The sequence below is a fragment of the Bos indicus x Bos taurus genome, chromosome 1, assembly GCF_003369695.1.
Source record: "Bos indicus x Bos taurus breed Angus x Brahman F1 hybrid chromosome 1, Bos_hybrid_MaternalHap_v2.0, whole genome shotgun sequence".
Classification (NCBI taxonomy): domain Eukaryota; kingdom Metazoa; phylum Chordata; class Mammalia; order Artiodactyla; family Bovidae; genus Bos; species Bos indicus x Bos taurus.
In genome coordinates, this window is record NC_040076.1 from 124487465 (window position 1) to 124509525 (window position 22061).

Below are 22061 nucleotides of genomic sequence, written 5' to 3' on the forward strand. Positions count from 1 at the left end.
GCACATAGTACCTTGTTTCTCTTCTATATTTTCCACTAAGCAGAAAGCTTAAGAGGTCATAGTATCATGGTACTTGCCAAGTGACACTTAGAGAATAAATTCTCCCTGAGATTTCACTAGAGTGTTGGAAAAGTGATGTTCTCACACAGGCATCCTAAGCCATGCACAGCGTATATGGTGTGTCTTCCCTCCTCTTTCCCGACTAGTTTTATTACAGTCATTTGACGCTGCACGTGGAGGGCTGCTCACTGCTCTGTGATAGGTCAAGTGCTCATGGTGGTTACAAACCCATCACTTATTTTTTTCTTTCTGACAAAAGTTAGCATTAAATATTTCTCACTATTATGGGGGAGTGGACCAAATAGCGAAGCAGGAATAAGTAAGATAAAAATATTCTTGACAGAAATCTGCTTTCATTCTCACCTCTCACTCAAGTTTTCTGCTTTATCACCAGAGTGATGGCTCTTACATGAAAATGTGATTTTACTGTCCTGCCTAAAATTTTACAACACTTTCATATTACCACTGGGTTAGAAGTAAGAACTCCTTAGCAGGACAGAGGAGCCTCTTTATAACCTGGCCCCTGTAGTCTAGTTTCTCTCTCTTTCTCTCTCTCTCCCTCTCTTCCACTTACTCTCTTCTTACAATCCACTGCTGATTTCCTAAATCCATCAGATTTCTCAAGTTCCTTTGTATTTATATGGTATAATGTTAGGTTGTCCTAGTGATCGTTAACACAGAAGCACTCACATTTCAGTGAGTGCACAAGAGAAGTTCACCTTTCACTCACATAATGGTCCAGTGCAGGTTTTCCTGGTTTGTGGATGGCTTTCCCCCACCTGGTGTCTCAGGGACTCAGGCTTCTTCAGTGTCGTGACTCTGTCTACCTACAGTATTGTTTTCCCCCCTCCATGTCCATCTGATAGATGGCGAAAGAGAAGGGAGAAAGCACACCTACTTCTTCAACACTTCTGTGGCACACATCACTTTTTCTTATAATCCATCGGTGAGAACCCATCCAAACTCGAGACAGCCAGAAACACAGTCTCTGGGTGAGCAGCCACTCCCTGACAACTATTCCACGCGCTGGTGAATCAAAATCCTGGGGAACATTTAGTTGTCTCTGCTGTTACTCACGTGCTGCTACCAACATGTGCAGCCTGGATCCCAACTCATTCCCTGATTCAGCTCATCTGGACAAATCTTATGTGACCTTTTAAGATTCATCTAAAGCTTTGCAGCATTCAAAGGGCTTTGGAGTGTCTCCTCTCTGTACTCATATAGCACAGAATCCTTACCAGCTGTCATAGCGCATGTCATGTTGTATTATAATTGTTTGCTTATGGATCTTCATTTCACAAACTTCAGCTCCTGTAGGACTGGGAACTGTATCTTTATTTTAAATCTATAAATGTCTGGCACAAAATATGCACCCAAATATCCACATTCATTTATTTAATGTATTATTAAATAAATGAAAGGCAATTAGATGACTTGATTCAGAGAAGAATGGCAAAACCCCCAGCATTTGATTTTTTTTAAAGAGTAAACTGTGGATTTATCCTAAAACAAATACATCAGTTCTAATTTTAAACTGAGGAATGTGTACACTTCTAAAGTTTCTTTGCTTTTTTTGTTAATAAATCCATAATATTAAGAGAATTCACATTTATCAGATTACCGTGAGCATCCAAACAGTTTATAAACTTAAAAGCCAAAGATTGTCACTTGAGTCCGACACTTTGCTAAAGGAATATTGTGTCATTAAAATGTGTTTGGCTGCAGGTAAGGATAAACTTGACTTTAAATAGTTTGAAAAAAATTAGGAAATGTGTTATGTCACATAATAAGAAGTCTAGAGTTAGGGTAGGGCTTCCCAAGTGGCACAAGGGTAAGGAATTCTCCAGCCAATGCAGGAGACATGGGTTCAATCCCTGGGTGGGAAAGATCCCCTGGAGTAGGAAATGGCAACCAACTCTGGTACCCTTGCCTGGAAAATCCCATGAACAGAGGAGCGTGGTGAGCTACAGTCCATGGGGTCGCAAAGAGTTGGACATGACTGAGCGCCTGAACACACACTCAGATTAGGCTCCGGGTAGGTTGATCCAGGGCTCAGTGAAGTTATTCAGGACCTAGATTCTGTCTATATCTCAGTCCCACCATCCTGAGTGTTCTGACTCTGTCCATGGACTGTATCCCCTTAAGGTGACAGGATACCTGCCAGCAAAATGTGGAGAAATGTATTGCCTTGATCATGTCCTGAGGGCGAGAGAGAATAAGAAGACTTGTCCCCTAACCGTAGTACATAAGTGCTGCCTACTAGGCTGATGGGGCTCTCTCAGATATGTGCTCATCTGTGGACCAGAAACTTTCTCCAGGGGAATTCCATCTCCTGACTGATGAGATTACTCAGTATCTGTCACAGAGCCAAGGTTTTCTTGAAGCAATTGGATGGAAAAAAAGAGGTGGGTAGCTCTTCTCTCCAAAATCTGTGGGTCCATTAGGAAGGGAAAAAAGGAGAGGTACTAAGTGTCCACTGCAAATACTGTAAGAATACAATCTTATCGACTCACAAAGAGTCAGACATGACTTAGTGACTGAACAACAAAAATCTAGTGGATTGGTGCCAATGGAAGGGTAAACAATTTTCTAAGCCAGGTAATGATCCTTCCAAATCGTATATTTGAAAACATGGAGTAATAAACATTTTAGATTATGTTCTCCAGTACAGTTATTTATTCTTTATTTTAGGCCTCGTAATGGGATTAATTTTACGATATGCTACAGCACCAACTGATATTGAAAGTGGAACTGTATATGATTGTGGAAAACTGGTCTTCAGCCCATCAACTCTTCTGATTAATATCACTGATCAAGTTTATGAATATAAATACAAGAGAGAAATAAGCCAACACAACATCAATCCTCACCAAGGCAATGCTATACTTGAAAAGGTAAGGACCCTTTCTATCTGGTCACATATTTTTGCTTCCCAGTGTAAATAATTGTGTCATATATAAGCCATCATAGAGAGTGCATTCACACACATACATATGCCCCCTTAAACACCATACTCATGGGGCAATTTCATTTACTAAGTGGTTAATGTCTTGATATGCTCTTATTGTAAGCTCGGTTGTCTGTATGTTTCTTCTAGAAGTTGAGAAAGAGTGCTTCTTATTATAACTGTTTTGCAAACCACAGTTATATTAGGGAAAAAGATAACAATAAAATTCAGCTGACTCTACCTTTAATGATACTTGATTCAAGTTTTCACACGTGTGTTTTAAGTGTCACTGCATATATATATATTGTGGTTGTTGTATATGTTACCAGCTGGGTACGAAGTTTAAATCTCCCTTAAGCCAAAGGGAAAATGAAGGAGAACGAAGACATTTGCACTTGCAAACCTTGATCTAGAATCTGACTTTTAGCTGCCAACATAAAACACTGGCCCCTTGGCTGTTTATAAATGCACTGACACACAGTCGCTCTCAAAAGATCTTGACTCCATCTGTCTAGTTAGAGAATCTTAGATTGAAAAAAGAAAAATCGTGAAGTTATTCACCTTCTAAAAATGGTTTTATTATTGCAAATGTGTTAACCGCTTCAGTTATTTTGGAAGAGAAAATTTCTTTTGCTCTCAGGACTCTGGGTTAGAAAACAAGTGAGGTGACCTTTCTGCTGCCTTGAGTGTGGCTCAGTCTTTGTAATAAAGTGAATTTGTGTTTAATAACACAAGTGCATGCTAAGAATCAGGATCTCGCATGACTTATTCTAGCTCCTTTTGTCAGAGCTGAGTACTTCCTTGAAATTATGGAAGTGCATTTTATCACTTTTATTCCATACAGATTTAATTTTCTTTTAAAATACACTTTTTTTCCCCTCTCCATTTTGAGAGATCTGGGGCGGGAGGGAGATACATGACCTGCCATTTTTCCTCATTCAAGAGGAGTAATCTTTAGTATTTTTTTCACACTATCTCCCAACTAGCAAATTTCTAGATTAACTTCCTCCTAGCACATGGAAGGGCTCTGGAAAGTCAAACTGATTATAATACTAACCTAAATCATGCTTAGGGAAGTGAAGCGAAGCACAAGAAAGAAAATTAAATAATGTTTCTGAAGTAAGCAGGAGCAACTTCTAGATCTTTGACTTTCTTGAGTGATCTCTTCTGTGAGATTCTTTCTATTCCCGTGAACAGTGGAAAATAATCTATCTTGAAATAAATAATTTTTTAAAGTGACCTTGTTAGCAGCATAGGATTTAAACAGCCTTGTCTGTTTTAATTTTCTTAGTACCAGAATTTAACTTATTTCCCTTCTCACTCTCTTATCTGGTTTTTATCTGCATTTCTAAGCAGCACTACTTCTTCAAACAGGTTTGAGTCCCATCCCCCACAAAGGTGCTGATAATTATCTCTGTCATTATAGCAATTTGTTTTATAACAGGACGGCCAACGAGCACCTGTTCAGAAATTCTGTTATGGTGTTACTGACATATTGATTTTTATCAACAGCCAATTACAGTGTTTGCTTTTAAAAAATTAAGGCAAGAGATGGAGAAAAATATGGAGCCTTCTTGGTTTTTCCTCTTGGTTGGATTTTGAGTTCTCACATGAAATGTTGAATTGACTTTGAATGGTTCAAGTATTTTATAGACTAACTTCTAAAGCATGTGACTTATTGAATCACAATTAGCATTTGTTCCTCTGGGCATTCCAGGCTGGCCATGGGCAGCTCAGTACCCAGGGTAAATCCCCAACAAGTCCCTTGCTGGTGGAACAAGGAGCATCTACTGATACACTTACCTTATTAGACAACTTTAAGTAGAAACGATGTTTTTAATAAATAACCAGAGTATATTTTAACATACATTTGTTGCTTATGTGCTAATGTTGGGGGACCCTACTTAGTCTGTGAAAAGGAAATGCTCATAGTCTGTCTTCCTTACTGAGAATTCTCCACTGCATGCAGTTATTCATATGAATCAAGCAATTGCTCAGTCTATGTCAGATGCAAAAGAATTCCAAAATGAGTCCAGTTTTTGAAAGGTTTAACATGGAGTTACAGAGGTAACATGGAATAATGGGGAAGAAATTCAGGACCAGAAAGACCTGTCATCTATCTTTAGTAAGTTCTTTGAACTTCCTAAGCTCCAACTTTCTTATTTGTAAGGTGGGTAGATTAGAACGGTTTTGTAGGTTGTTTCAATGTTTAAGTGAGATGATGTATAGAAAGTGCCTGACTGCCATGGGCCTTTTATACTGCATGGCCCTCACTCCTTGTTACTGTTTCCACTGCCACTTCTAATACCACCACCGATACGATCACCACTGCATGACTTTTAAGACCATTTAAGTGCTACCATTGCTACTTCTAGATAATATTGGAATGCTTAATGTATTCCAGGGATTAATGGAATATATGTTTTTTCCCTCATTTATTTAATATCTTTGGGGGAGATAAGACCAACATATAGTATATGTTAGCATATGATTCAGTTCTAAATTATATAGACTATGAGTTTTCTTAAAACTTTACAGATTAGTTGTCATAGATATTTGAGCTTGTTAGGGAGGCTTCCTGGAGGAGGTGGCACTTGAGAGGGCTTTCAAAGGTGGGGGTGGCTTGGATAGGCAGCAGGATTGAGTTCAGAAAGATCTGGGCAGGATTGGAGGATGAGGCTGCACGAAGTGGTTAACTAGGTGGGAAGGGAAGAGGGTCTCATGGATTCTTTGGGTCAATAGAATCTGCTTGATTTATAGGAAGAGTGTGAAGAGAAGAATCTAAGGTTCCAGGGTTTCAAGCCTGGCTGGGAGAATATGAGGGTCCCCGGATAGTGGGAAGGGAGAGAAAGATTTGTGGAAAAGGATGGGTGAAAATGACCTGTGGATCTGCAATTAGAGAGAGATCATCTAATTCAGAGCAAGAAAAAGACCTGATTTCATGATGTTGAACTCCGTCATTTAATAGATGAGTAAACGAACTTGAGCACTAAAATTGATTTAGTGCTTTATTCGGTAATTTTCAAATTTGTCTGAAATTTGGAATCACTTGAAACTTCAAAAAATTCTGACGCTTGTATTCTGTCCCTGGAGTTGGCGATTTTACTGGTTTGGGGTGTAGCCTGAGCACTGGAAATTTTGGAAGATCGCCAGATGAATCTAATACACAGGCAAGTTCTGGAGCCACTTATTTAGGTCCTATGTTATGTTTGGGTGAATATAGTGAGGAAATAAATGCCGTGTTTCTGCTTCTTCTCACTTCTACTGCTGCAGATCTAACAGCCCGCTTTACACGCAAAGCACTTTTCTCACTTCAAGACCTCTACACATGTTGTTCTTAGCATATGTTGTTTAAATTGGTCTTATTTCTGCTCTTTGGATGTCAGAGCAATGACAGGAATACTTCCTATTCCTGGAATCTTGAAATACCATCTCTTCAGAGAGGGCTTGTCCTGTGATTTTCTCACATTGCATCCCCTCTCTCTCTTTTGCCCTCTCTCTTATTTCAAAGTACTTTTAGCACCATCTGAAATTTTATATGTATTTTCTTGCTTATTAATTATAATTCTTACATCATTTGATGTCCACTAGATGGTATACTTCACAAAGCAGGGTCCATGCCTTTTTTTATTGACCAATGTGTCCCCAAAGCCTACCATAAAGCCCAGTGCATACTGCTGCTAAATAAATAGTTTGTGAATGAATGAATGAATGAACGGAGGAATCTGAGTGCTTGGTAGAGTATATGCTGCTGCTAAGTCACTTCAGTCATATCCGACTCTGTGCGACCCCATACACGGCAGCCCACCAGGCTCCCCCGTCCCTGGGATTCTCCAGGCAACAACACTGGAGTGGGTTGCCATTTCCTTCTCCAGTGCATGAAAGTGAAAAGTGAAAAGTGAAAGTGAAGTCGCTCAGTCGTATCCAACTCTTAGCGACCCCATAGACTGCAGCCTATCAGGCTCCTCCGTCCATAGGATTTTCCAGGCAAGAGTACTGGAGTGGGGTGCCATTGCCTTCTCCAGGTAGAGTATATACAGCTGGAAAAATTGAAAGATATTATCTTGGAGTTGGTAGGAGAATGTCCTAGACACTTAGTGGTTGAAGAGACTAAGATATTATATAATCTTAGTTGTGTTCATTGCAGCCATGAAATTAAAAGACGCTTACTCCTTGGAAGGAAAGTTATGACCAACCTAGATAGCATATTCAAAAGCAGAGACACTACTTTGCCAACAAAGGTCCATCTAGTCAAGGCTATGGTTTTTCCAGTGGTCATGTATGGATGTGAGAGTTGGACTGTGAAGAAAGCTGAGCGCTGAAGAATTGATGCTTTTGAACTATGGTGTTGGAGAAGACTCTTGAGAGTCCCTTGGACTGCAAGGAGATCCAACCAGTCCATTCTAAAGGAGATCAGTCCTGGGTGTTCTTTGAAAAGACTGATGCTAAAGCTGAAACTCCAATACTTTGGCCACCTCATGCGAAGAGTTGACTAATTGGAAAAGACTCTGATGCTGGGAGGGATTGGGGGCAGGAGGAGAAGGGGACAACAGAGATGAGATGGCTGGATGGTGTCACCGACTCGATGGACATGAGTTTGAGTGGACTCCGGGAGTTGGTGATGGACAGGGAGGCCTGGCGTGCTGCAATTCATGGGGTCACAAAGAGTCGTGTCTGACTGAGCGACTGAACTTAACTGAGTTGTGTTCATATAGATATAAATTCACATACAGAGAAATTACATGGTGGGCCCAGGGTCCCAGTAATTCTATTACTGGTCAGAGGCAGAACTGAGGCCCATAGCACTTTACTCTGAGTACTGAGTAGTTTATCAAATTGCATACCACTGGACAAGCTCCGGAGTGGCCTTGTGGACAGAGAAGGGCTGAGGCCTGAACAATCTGACACTGAGATGTGTGGGGGGAGATGAGGACCAGTACTAGAAAGGGAAGATTTACAGAATTGCAGAAACAGGCCTAGCACAAGGGTGTCACGGAAGCCACTGGTGTGGCTGCACTGGGTCCTTTTCTTTGTGGTGCAGGTTAAAGGGAGTACTTGGCCTTTGTCTCTAAAAGTTACAGGATGAGGAAGTAAGTTTTACTCTCAAGATGCAGTTTAGGGGCTTGGATGAAATTTCTGACTTCAGGATTTGAAGAGGCTGGAATAAATTCTTGAGCTATATAATCATCTCTTGGAATACCAATAAAAGCACATGTATTTCTGGGATGGTTAGGCCTTGACGTGCTTGGAAACAGCACTGGGCTTGATGGCTCCCTGGGTTTCTTCCAATAATATGGTATAAAACTGGAAAATAGGAGAGCTGTTGGCATCTATATAAGCAGCAGTGTACTGTGCTTTCATACCACATTGTAAACATATAAAATTTTTAAGAATTACCATATGCCAAGCTTCTTTTGTTCATGCTCAATACAGATAAAAGTGTAGAGAAGAAAAAATATTTTCACTTAAAGATGTGTGAGAACAGTATTTTTCTATATATTACGAGCAGCTGATGATCTCAAAACCATCTTCTGAGAGACTAAAACTAAAATTATGTTGATTTATATCTATTCAATTGACATTTCCAGAACTGTTTGTCAAATTGTTCTGTGGATCCACTATATCCTTTAGTAATTTTAATTGAGTGGGGCCTATATTCTATTATATAATATCTTTACAGACATTAATTTGTTACAAAATATTTAGGAATACAAAAATGTCTACTAAGTATTTTCTGAATTTAACATCAATAGGAAGTTAAAACTTGTTTTTGAAAAAAGATCTGTCTTTCATTCCTTCAAAACAAATGAACTGATTTCCATCAGTTTTGATTCTAAATAGGAATGATCTCAAGGAGTTTATTAGTAAATCTGGGGGAAATGCAGCATATGAATAAGTGAATAAATATACCACAAGACAGCTATCAAAGGAGTGGGTCACATACCATAGACGTTCAGAGTGGGTGACGTTATTTCTTGTTAGGGTGATAGGTTAAGCACCGAAGAATTTATACTTTTGAACTGTGGTGTTGAAGAAGACTCTTGAGAGTCCCTTGGACAGCAAGGAGATCAACCCAGTCAATCCTAAAGGAAATTAACCCTGAATATTCATTGGAAAGACTGATGCTGAAGCTGAAGCTCCAATACTTTGCTGCCTGATGCAAAGAGCTAACTCATTAGAAAAGACCCTGATGCTGGGAAAGATTGAAGGCAGGAAGAGAAGGGGATGACGGAGGATGAGATGGTTGGATGACATTACTGATGCAATGGACATGAGTTTAAGTGAGCTCTGGGAGATGGTGAAGGATAGGGAAGCCTGGTGTGCTGCAGTCCATGGTGTCACAGAGTCAGAAATGACTGAGCGACTGAACAACAACAAAGGGTGATAGGAATGATTTTGCGGAAAGATTGACTCTGGTAGTGATGTATGTAGTGTTTGGAGGTTGGAGAGTCATTCCAAGCATGGGTAGGAAAAGGGGTAGAGACTACTCCGAGAAAGAAAGTCACTTCTAAGTTGTTGAACTATGGAAGATCAGTGAAGCATAGGGTGGGATAAGGGCAGAGTCTGGCTACAGAATCACTTAAATTCCAGGCTGAGTAATGCCCACTGTATTTGTAGTCAGTGGGAGAGTGCAGTGTTGACAAAAGCAAAGAAATAGGCTGCTGTGTACAAGGTAGAGAGTGAAAGCAAAGGGACAGCTAAGTTTTAAGGTTGAATGGTAACCAAGGGGCAGATAGAAGAGAAACAAGGAAGGAAGACACTGTAAAGTTTAGATCGGTTGGGCACGAGGAGGAAGGATGAAGAGCTAATTCTGCTGTTGTGTCTTGTGGGTTCATAGAAAGTGGCAGGACAGAAGTGGGTACCTTAGAAGTTAAAGGAAGGAGCTGTTTTATAGTGAAAAATCACACATATAGTTTAAAACTATGATGAATGAATGAATCAATCTTATTTATTTATTTTTCATTGATTTAACACATTATGATTTTTCTACATTGAATTGGAAAGGTCAGCAGACCATTTGGCTAGAAAAGTCTTGCAGACCTAGTAGATTTTCAAAAAGTTGTCAGCACAGTTAAATTTATACTTCCTATAATTTATAAATCAGTTGACTGTAGTGTCAAAAGTCAAAGGAAACCCCAGTGAAAAGTTTGCCAAACCTTCACTTCCTGTGTGACAAATGACACTATCATTTGGTAACGAAAGTTATTTTAGGGCAAGTTAAACTTCCAAACAATCTGTCTTGTCTACTGTTTCAATGAAGAGAATTATCAGGGAAATAGGTAACACTGAAGCTATTATCAATTGTGTTCATAGTACTGTGTATTTTTGAGATATTGACGTGAGTCTGAGTGAACTCTGGGAGTTGGTGATGGACAGGGAGGCCTGGCATGCTGCGATTCATGGGGTCTCGAAGAGTTTGACACGACTGAGCGACTGAACTGAACTGAACTGAACTGAAGGAAGTCCTTACAGCAACAGTAATTATATGACTTTAAAAAAATAACTTTGTATGTGCAGTATTAAAATATCAGTGTCTGATATTTTCTCACTGTCCGACTTTTTCTGAAGATGATTTTGACTGTTTGTGGTTCAGAGTCTTAATTCTCACATATTTATTTGTAAACTACTTTTGTTCTTTCCAGTCTTTCTTTTTACTTGATTATTCTGGCTGCAGAGTCCAGAAGGCAAAACTCTTCTGCTAACAGGGACAGCTTGATCAGAAAGAGTTATTAGACCATGAGATAAATATGTGCACTTAGTGCTGGGACACTTTGGGGGAGGATAAAGTAAAGACAGGAAAGGAATGTCTAAAACCGTTCTGGCCACAATGAGAGAAGCAAGTGTCACGATGAATCAGCACTTGGGGTTTGGAGAAACCCTTATAGAATACTATCAATTATTTCTCCACTCTGTAGAGATCAGGGATTCATGATGTATGTTTCTCTATCAAGACCAGTCTTGATTCTTACACATGAGGTGGTTGCAGGGAATCTCAAGTTTAGCAGTGCATGGGATGAGTCTCTTTGGATAGACTTAGATACTTTTATCGTAAACCTTCCTTAAGAGATTTATTGTTAACAAAGAAACCTAACATTTTTAATTCATTTTATCTATTTTCTTCCACCTTTGCTCAACTTTCTTTGTAGAATTTTGGCCTGATACATGATTTCAGAAATGTCTCAAGACTCAGTATTCCGTTAAACTTTTTCCAGTTCTATTGAGATAAATTAACATATAAGATTATGTTAGTTTAAGCTGTACAACATAATGATTTTATATAGCTACATAGATATCTATCTATAGGGCTTCCAAGGTGGCGCTAGTGGTAAAGAACTCATCTGCCAATGCAGGAGATCTAGGAGATAGGAGTTCAATCCCCTGGAGAAGGAAACGGCAACCCACTCCAATATTCTTGGCTGGGAAATGCCATGCACAGAGGAGCCTGGTGGGTTACAGTCCACAGGGTCACAAAGATTTGGACACAACTGGAGGGACTTAGCATGCATGCACGCATGCATATATATCTATGTATGTGTCAAATGCAAAATGATTATCACAATAAGGTTAGTTAACCTTCATCAAGTCATGTAGTTACAAATTTTTTGTCTTGAGAACTTTTGAGTTCTTAGCAACTTTTGAATATACAATGCAATGTTATTAACTATAGTCACCATGCTGTACTTATATCCTCAGGATTTATTTATTTTATAACTGGGAATTTGTATCTTTTGATGACCTTCAACCTTTTTTCCATCCCTCTTCTCTCACCTCTGGCAACAGTCAATCTGTTCTCTGTTTCTATAGTTCTTTTTAGACTCCAAATAAGTGAGATGATATAGTTTTGCCTTTCTCTATCTTATTTCACTTAGCATAATGTTTTCAAGTTCCATCCGTGTTGTTGCACACAGTGGAGTTTCCTGCTTTTGCATGGCCAAATAATTCTATTGCGTGTTAATCCAATTATCCATCAATGGACACTTAGGTTATTTCCATGTCTTGGTTATTGTAAATAATGAGACAGTGAACATAGGAGTGCAGCTATCTCTACAAGATTGTAATTTCAATTTGGGGGGATATATTCTCAGAAGTGGGATTTCCGGATCATAATGTAGTCCTATTTTTCATTTTTTTGAGAAACTGCCATACTGTTTTCCTTGCTGGCTGCACCAATTTACTTTCCCATAAACAGTGTGCAAGTGTTCCTTTTTCTATTCCACATCCTGTGGAATAGAAAGATAACACTTGTTACCTCTTGTCTTTTCTATGATAGGCATTTTAACAAGTGGAAGATGGTATCTCCTATTTCTTTGTGCTTCTGACTTGCATTTCCCTGATGATTAGTTCCATTTGGTTTTAATTTAGTCATTGAACAACATAAATTTTCTGTATTCATTTAGTCATTCAACAACTATTTATTGGACACTATTCATATGCTAAGTACTCGTTTTAAGTGATGCAGATACAATAGTGAACAAAACAAAGCCCTCACTCTCATGGTGCTCACATCCTAAGGGGGAGCTAGAAAAGGTACAGTTCAGTGTAAGTATTTATAATCTAATGTCAGGAGAAGACATGTGCTATGAAGCCAGGTTAACAACATGAGAAGATGTCAAGAGAAGTGTATTTAGATATGCTTTGCAGGGAAGCCCTCATTGAAAAGGTGAATTTGGAGCCTAAATTATGAGGAATGAATGAATGAATGAATTTGGGAGTAAGCCACACAGAGAACAGGAAGAAGAGAACCAAACTAAATAATAGAAGATGTCTTTACTTTCTTGAGGTCAGTTTTTCCCTTTGCCAGTTCTTTGCTGTATTTTCATGAATATCCAAGATCATTTTGTCTATAATAGAAGTTCTGGAAAAATTATATTCATTGTGATTGAGAAAGGTGGAGGGGAAGTAGAGAGATGTCAGCTTGGAATGGGCAGTGAAAATACAGAAAATGCAGAAATAAGAGGAACGTCATGCCCCAAAGGCTGGCGCTCTTGACCTAACATCCAGGCCACTTTTGCAGTCTTGGCTTTAGAATGCAGAGTCCAGATATGAAGTTGTTTTGTGACAGTTTAGTTGTAACTTGGAGCACTCCAAAGGCGAGATTAGTAATTACCCTTGTTGTTGTTTAGTTGCTAAATTGAGTCTGACTCTTTTGTGACCTCATGGACTGTAGCCCCCCAGGCTTCTCTGTCCATGGGATTTCCTAAGCAAGAATACTTGAGTGGGTTGCCATTTCCTTCTCCAGGGGATCTTCCTGACCCAGTAATTGAACCCATGTCTCCTGCATTAGCAGGTGGGTTCTTTACCACTGAGCCACCAGGGAAGCCCAAGAATAACCCTAGACAGCTCTGTTAGACAGTTTGGGTTAAGTCCTTGCCACCTGGAATGCAGCTTGGCTTTTTCACACAGTGGTATGGACGCAGCACTCAAAAATCCTTCTGACTTCCTATCTTCTTCACAGTTCATCACACATCATCACTCAGTGTTCTAAGGAAGCTGACTACTGGGACATTTATTTGTAGCAGGATTGAATTCCAACCAGATGTCTAGTTTTATTTCTTAACAAAAAACCTAGCTATTCAAAATAATGTAGAAGCTGCTGGTGGCAACGATCTCTTGGATGTCATGTGATTAGAGCACAGATTGTACTGATGTCTCTCACACTCACTCTTGGATGGCAAAGAAAAGGAGTCATGTGAAAGTGTATGAGCAGGATGAACACTGGCCTTGGTGTACTTCCTAATGTGACAAAACTGGATAAGAGGAGAGTGGCTATGGAGTAAAGGGAACGCGTCTCAGGTTCTGGACTTTGAGCCCAAGAAAGTACCCCTGACCACCGTGGGGAGAAACAGCTGATATGCCCACCCATCTCCCAATCACGCCTTCCTCCCGACTGATGCCTGGTTTTGGACCATCTCAGGTCATCCATTTGCCTAGTTCCAGAAAGGCCTTAGTGGCATCACAGACACTTTTTAGGAACTACAGGAGCCAGCATGGCAGACTGCAACATGGACTAGCATTTTGGGATGTTGAGTAGCCGTCCACTTAGATATCAAAGTTTCCTGGTAGCTCAGATGGTAAAGAATCTGCCTGTAGTGCAGGAGACCAGATTCAATCCCTGGGTCAGGAGGATCCCCTGAAGAAGGGAATGGCTACCTATTCAAAGGATAGGTTTCCAAAGCTATTTTAGGGAGTTGTGGGTGACTGGGGGCTCTAAAGCTATTCTATTCCCCTGTCCTACTCAGTTCAAGATCGTGGTGAAACATGTTCCGTGAGAGGCAATCTTTAAAAACTGACTTAAAACTTGTTATTTGATACTATTTTCTGTATTTACTAATGTTTTATATTTATTGTGTGTTATCTCAGAACAAAGTATTCCTCATAAGAGACCTTTCCAAAAAACCACAAAATATTATTCTTTTAAATATCAACACATACATGATAGGAACTGGCATGTATGAGACAGCATAATATGTTAAGAGCCCCATTCTGCAATCAAAATCCTTGGGTTTAAACCTCTGGTCTACCTTTAACCTGCTGGGTGATCTTCAGCATCTGACTTAATCCTTGATGCCTTTGTTTTGTCAAATGAGGCGATACTAGTACTAACCTCAAAAAGTTATTATGAGAACTAAATGAAATAATTCATATAACCAGCTAATGAGCTTTAGCATTAATAAATCCTCAGTAAATATTACTTGTTATTATTGAGCATCAGGTACTTGCCAAGTAATTTAAAACACTGATTTCCAAAGTTTGATACATGCATCAGTTAAACTATTGAGTATGTGGACCTTATATTTGCCCATTTATTTATAAATGACTTGCAAGTGCTATTGTACAATGTATTGTATATATTATAAAGTGAAAGTGTTAGTCACTCAGTCATGTCTGACTCTTTATGACCACATGGTCTGTAGCCCACCAGGCTCCTCTGTCCATGGAATTCTCCAGGCACGCATACTGGAGTGGGTAGCCATTCCCTTCTCCAGGCAATCTTCCCAACTCAGGGACTGAACCCCGTCTCCTGCATTACAGTCAGATTCTTCACCATTAGCGCCACCTAGGAAGCTCAGGTAATACTGCTATGAGAAAAGAGTATCAAACTAGAATTTTTTAAAGGATGAGAAAAAATACAAAAAGTTTTTTGCACACTTAAGTGGATAACATATATTCACCTCAACTTAAAGAGCAATAAACAGGTCATATTTTATTAAAATTTTATTTTTACTTTATTTTTGATATTTTTCTTGAAAATAATTTTCTTGAAAAATTTTGCTTTTTTCTGAAATCTCACTGTATTCTGAGTCTCAGCAGTACCGATATACACATGGGCTCTAGGCCTGAGGCAGGGATGCTTTTAGGGGTTGTGAGCTTTGTGGAAACATTCAGTCCCACCCCAGGAGACCCCACATTACTATACTTCAGTGTCTAGTTCTAACGTCTTAAGGCTCCAGCTGATGTTCGCCCACTATATCTTAGCTCAGATGTAAATTAATATTTATGTCTATGATGTTGGGTTACTGTCTATCTTCTCACCAGACTTCAGGAGGGCAGGGACCAGCTCTGTCCATGGTCCACTGTATTCCCAGCTCACAGCAGCGTGCCTGGCACCTGGTTGATACTCTGTGGACCCTGGCAAGTGAGTGGATGATATAATGAAGTATCTGTCTCTGCTTGTCAGTTGCTACTTCTCAGTGCCACTCTGTCCTGTCTTCGCTGTTGGCCATTTTATTCCCAAGCATCTATCACAGATTTCTCCTCAGAGTGAAGTATCAGGGCTCTGTGATGGTTTTTTAGCTACTCAGACAGTTGAATTGTTGGCAGTCTTTTTTTTTTTTTTGGTGGTTGTTTATTTATTATTGTGGTATAATTCCTTAACAATGTTGTGTTGGTTTCTGCTGTACAATGAAGTGAATCAGCTATATGTATACATATAGTCACCTCCCTCTTGAGCCTCCCTTATCTCCTCCCCCATATCACCCCGCTAGGTCACCACAGAGCACTGAGCTGAGCTCCCTGTACTATACAGCAGGATCCCATTAGCTATCTATTTTACGCACAATATTGTATATATGTCAATCCCCATCTCCTAGTTTATACCCCAGTCCCAACCCTCCATGTCCACTCATCTGTTCTCTGCATCTGTGTCTCTATTGCTGCCCTGAAAATGGCTTCCTCTGTACCATTTTTGTCTAGATCCCATATATTTGTGTTAATATATGATATTTTTCTCTTTTCTGACTTATATCACTCTGTATGACAGACTCTAGATCCATCCATGTCTCTACAAATGACCCAATTTCATTCCTTTTAGATGGTAGCCTTATCTCCAAATAATTGATCAAGGATAGAAGGAGAGGGAGACAAGGAGCTGGGCACAGGAGAGACAGAGAAGGAGGGAAAAAGGAAGGGAGAAAAAGAGATTTCTCGTGAAGATTTATAGTATGAGTACATACAACTTAAAATGGATCTTTCAATTCCTTTCCTGTTTGCTCTATTCCTTCTAAAACATTCAACTTAGGCAAGACTGCACATTTATCATCGCTGGTCTCTCGCGAGCAATTATATAAGGGTCCATCCAACTGCATTTCCTGGTTCTTCTCTAAGGTCACTAAGAAGCTCCTCATTAGTAGCTTACACAGCCTGAAGGCAGGGTAAACATAAGTGGCACAGAGGGCTGAGAACAATCAGAAGGAGTGAGGACCTTAAAGAAGCTGCGCATTTAACTGGCTTGTCTCCTGATGCTATTTAAGCCTGTCTTGTGTTAGGGGTCTCCCAGCTGCTCCTCTCAGATCCATTTTTAGTTATACTAAGTCTCCTACATACGAACCTTCAAGTTGTGAGCTTTCAAAGATATGTATGTGCATTTGTGTGTCCAATCATGTAAGTTAGTTCATGTGTCTGGTGTACATTGTCGCATGTGTAATCCTCTGCCAGAGATTGTGCTTTTGTATACTTTATAGTACTGTAGAGAGTATAGTAGTACAGTATCTTTATGTCAAGCCCAGGGCTGTAAGCAAGCGTAAAAACAGCAGTGATGTATCTGGTACTACTGTGCTTTTCAGGGTACTATACTGTAAGATTAAAAATGTTTGATCTTTTGTGCTTTTTATGTATTATTTGGGTGAAAAGTATTCTAAATCTATTACAGTACAGTACTACACAGCTGGCTGTGGTAGTCGGGTATGTATGGGCTGTGTGCTCAGTCATGTCTGACCCCTTGCGACCTCATGGACCGTAGCCCACCAGGCTCCTCTGTCCATGGGATTCTCCAGGCAGGAATACTGGAGTGGGTTTCCATTTCCTTCTCCAGGTAGTTGGGTACTAAGTAACTTTGTGTACTTATGAACATGCTCTCAGAACAGGACTCAACTATATGTAGGTGACTTACTGTATAAGGCTAACTGGACATGGTCTGATTTACAGAGTTCTGCCTCAGGTGGAGAAGGCAATGGCACCCCACTCCAGTATTCTTGCCTGGAAAATCCCATGGATGGAGGAGCCTGGTGGGCTGCAGTCCATGGGGTCGCTAAGAGTCGGACACGACTGAGCGACTTCATTTTCACTTTTCACTTTCATGCATTGGAGAAGGAAATGGCAACCCACTCCAGTGTTCTTGCCTCGAGAATCCCAGGGATGGGGGAGCCTGGTGGGTTGCCATCTATGGGGTCGCACAGAGTCAGACACGACTGAAGCGACTTAGCAGCAGCAGCAGCCTCAGGTGGAGGTGTGTTGAATGAGGATGTCTCACAGATTCAGTTTCTTTTACTGTTGTTGTTGTTTGTTTGTGTCACATGGCATACAGGGTCTTAGTTCCCCGACCAGGGACCAAAGCTGCGCCCCCTGAAGTAGAAGTGCAGTACCAATCGCTGGACCACCAGGGAACTCCCCTCTACACCATTCTTTCTGACCATTGAGTTCCTAGAGGACTCCGAGGTAGAGTTTAGTGAGCAGAATGGTTAAGTGAGCTTGAGATCAATATCTTATGAATGGAAGAGGAAGGAAACCAGAGAAGGCCAAGGGAGAAGTTAAGCTATGATGCAGGCTTGACAATTTTGTCTAACTCCTTGGCAAGTTCTGAAGTTAGAGTGGCTCTTCAGAGTCCTCTGCCATTGGACTGAGATGGCCTGGACTCTAAAACACCAAATCTTTTTGTCTTTGGATGTGGGCCTCTCTGGAAAGGGCATGACTTTGTGTGGGGCAGTTCTTTTCAGTCTTACCAATCTCTGAAGGTAAGCAGCAGAGGTGACAAGGCCTTCATTGGAGGAAAAGCCCAGTATCTAACATATTGTAACCCTAATAGGGGAGGAAAATCTTTCTTTCTACCTGTCTAGGTTTTTGCCTTAGGGCCCTTGTAACAAAAGACAGATGAACAAGAGAAAGACACACAGAAGTTTATTTCATATAGGCCTGAGAGAAATCTAGAGAATGAGCAGTCCAAAGAGCTGGCTTAGAATTCAGGCTTCAATACCATCCTCAGCTAAGATAAAGAAAAGTGTATAGGGGTGGCAAGTTTTAGGAAGGTGACCTGGAAATGTCTGGTGAACAAGGGTAAAACTGTTGTGCAGATTTAAGTCTGTGCCTTTTTTATTGATAAATTTCATATGATTTAGACTTATCTTTCTCTTCCTGGTATCAAGCAGGGGACACCCTTACAAATGGAGGTTTCCTTGATGTAAATTTCCCTTGCTGTTGTTGTTGTCCAGTTGGCCAGTCGTATCTACTGTTTGCGACCCCATGGACTGCAGCACGCCAGGCCTCCCTGTCCCCCACCATCTCCCAGAGTTTGCCCAAGTTCATGTTCATTGCATCAGTGATGCTGTCCAGCCATCTCATCCTCTGACATCCTCTTCTCCTTCTGCCCTCGATCTTCTCCAGCATCAGGGTCTCATCCAACGAGCCATCTGTTTGCATCAGATGACCAAAATCCTGGAGCTTCAACTTCAGCATCAGTCTGTCAGGCGAGTGTATGCTCCTCGGTTCTGTCTCATCTCAACAAAGATTTGGAGTGACGGACATTAAAGCCCTTGGTGCGTCACAGCTCTTGGGTCTTGGACAGACCATGTTATAGCTCTCAGGTCTCGAACAGACAAATCAGTGTTACAGCTCTGTGTTACAGCTCTATTTTATTTAGAAAACAGCAGGAAAATCCATCCTCGAGGCATGAGGGCACGTTGACCCAAAGACATGAAGAGAAGAGAGCCTCAGCACACGAGAAAGAGAGATCCTTGGCTCTTTGGCTCCTCTTTTTATATGTTTTTTTCTCCCCCTGGGCCTGCCCTATGTAAATTGGGCTAGCCAGGATTGTTGTTTGTTCTACCTGAGGTCTTCACTCCGGTCCTCGGATCTTCCTTTGTTCTGTCTTCGCAGGCTTTTCTCTTCCTTGTCTTTTAGCCACCGCCATTCTGGACTTCTGTTTCCTATTCTAACTGCCTAACAAGTCCTTCTAGTGAATATTCAGGGTTAATCTCCTTTACGATTGACTGGTTTGGTCTCCTTGCAGTCCAAGGGACTTTCAGGAGTCTTCTTGTGCACCGCAGTTCCAAGGCATCAATTCTTTGGCATTCTGCTTCTTTACAGTCCAGCTCTCACCACTGTACGTGACCACTGGAGAGACCATAGCCTTGACTCTATGAACCTTTGTCAGCAGGGCAATGTCTCTGCTTTTAAACCACTGTCCAGGTTTGTCATCTCTTTCCTTGCAAGAAGCAATCATCTTCTGATTTCATGGCTGCAGTCACCGTCCGCAGTGATTTTGGAGCCCAAGAAGAGGAGGTCTGTCACTACTCCACCTTTCCCCCTTCTATTTGCCATGCAATATAGGGCTAGATGCCATGATCTTAGTTTAATATTAAGTCTTAAGCTGGCTCTTTCACTTTCCTCCTTCACCTTCAGTTCAGTTCAGTCGCTCAGTCGTGTCCGACTCTTTGCGACCCCATGAATCGCAGCACACCAGGCCTCCCTGTCCATCACCAACTCCTGGACTTCACTCAGACTCACATCCATCGAGTCAGTGATACCATCCAGCCATCTCATCCTCTGTCGTCCCCTTCTCCTCCTGCCCCTAATCCCTCCCAGCATCAGTCTTTTCCAATGAGTCAACTCTTCCCATGAGGTGGCCAAAGTCCTTCACCTTACAAAAGGGTAATTTCTAGTCTGTTTTCAGAGCATCTCCTTGTCTACTCTTTCTCAAAATAATCAGTTCAAAATAATTCTATGTCTAAAAGGCAAGTTTTTTTGGGAGGTTATGTAATAGATTCTGGTCTCCTATACCCTCCACAGTGTGAGAAGCTTTATATATTTACGTAGGTCATGTGCTCAAGCTGCTAAGTCACTTCAGTCGTGTCCGACTCTGCGCGACCCCATAGATGGCAGCCCACCAGGCTCCCCCGTCCCTGGGATTCTCCAGGCAAGAATTCTGGAGTGGGTTGCCATTTCCTTCTCCAATACATGAAAGTGAAGAGTGAAAGTGAAGTTGTTCAGTCTTGTCCGACTTGTAGCGACCCCATGGACTGCAGCCCACCAGGCTCCTCCATCCATGGGATTTTCCAGGCAAGAGTACTGGAGTGGGGAGAGTACCCAAATGATGAGTTAACACACAGCTGAAGTAAAAGAATGCAGTGGAGTACTAGAACAGGCTTGTCTGTTCTCTGAGAGCTGATTATTTATTTAATATCCATAATCTTACAAGCCAGTTGACAAACATTGGCAGCTTGAAATGGGTCATGGTGGGAGTATTTAGAAACCATCAACTGCTGCAAATCCAGGCTTGTAGGCTTTTTTCTCTCTCCAGAGAGATGATTTACTAACATACCACTGAATATATGCCTACTCTTTGCATTTTTAGGAGAACTGGAAATATCCACACACCTCATGTTTCATCTCACAAAAAAGTTTTTTCTCACATGAGGCTTGTCTTAAAATCCCACTGTTAGAGATTCCTATCTTTAGCTTGAACTAACTGCTTCTACGGTGATACAGAGAAAAGCATAAGGATTTTGTCTTAGTCCTTTTTGTCACCTGTAACAAAAATACCATATCCTGGGTGACTTAAACAACAAACATTTATTTCTCACAGTTTTAGAAGCTGGAAAGTTCAAGATCAAGTCATCAGCATATTTGGAGTCTGGTGGGAGCTAACTTCCTGATTCATAGATGGCTGTCTTCCTGCTGTGTCCTTATGTGGCTGAAAGAATGAGAGCCCTCTCAGTTTTCTTTTATAAGGACATTAATCCCCTGTATGAGAGTTCTATCCTCATGACCTAATCACCTCCCAAAGGCCCCACCTCCTAAGACCATCATCTTAGGGGTTAGATTTCAACATATGAATTTTGACAAGACATACATATTCAGTCCATTGCAGTTTTGCAATTATACCTTGGGCTGAATCCTATCTCTGCCACTTCTAGCACTGAGACCTTGGAGAAGTTAACCTCTCATATTTTTCTTTATAAAACAGGGATCGATCATATCCACTTTACAAAATGAATGAGAAAAAGTTGTTAGAAGTGCTGTAAATATTACTCTTCTTCCTTAACATCTGCCCTTGGCAAGCATGGATTTCCCCCTTGGGACAAAGTTTGAAGTAGTTATGTTGAAGGAAGTTTGGTATTGTTTTTTAATGCATCATTTTTAAGGTGAAAGCACTGTTTGAAAAACACATCATTTTAATTTTAAATCAAGCTGTTTGGCATCTATTTTCTGCTGATTTCAGCTCATCCCCTCTACTTCCCCCAAATCCCCTCAAGCATGCCTGCTGTGACTGGTCCTTGCTGATTCAGCCCTTCCCTGTCCAGCTTCCCCAAGCCAGTTGCTCCCTGCTGAGGCCTTATGATGGGGAAGCTGCATGCACAATTCAAAGCTAAGGACCGAAAAAGATAATGGAAACTCAGAAAATTGTAAGGCAAAAAGAAACTCTGTGGGACTGTGATATTCCTATATATAATGAAGGTCAGAAAGCAGTTTCTTTTGCTTTATAATATTAAGATGGGCCAAGATGAATATCAATTCCAGATGGAGAGGGAATCATTCTTGATGCACAGGCTTGTCTTTCCTT

The 22061-nt window shown here is 40.8% G+C and overlaps 1 protein-coding gene across 2 annotated transcripts in view; it reads left to right on the forward strand.

Annotated features, from left to right (window-relative positions):
* Nucleotides 1-22061, forward strand: part of SLC9A9 (solute carrier family 9 member A9) — a 665191-nt gene that overhangs the window by 19767 nt on the left and 623363 nt on the right. For both annotated transcript variants that reach the window (XM_027544122.1, XM_027544133.1), the window contains exon 2: nucleotides 2752-2954. In XM_027544122.1, coding sequence (XP_027399923.1) covers nucleotides 2752-2954 — 203 coding nt within the window. The remainder of the gene's footprint in view (nucleotides 1-2751; nucleotides 2955-22061) is intronic.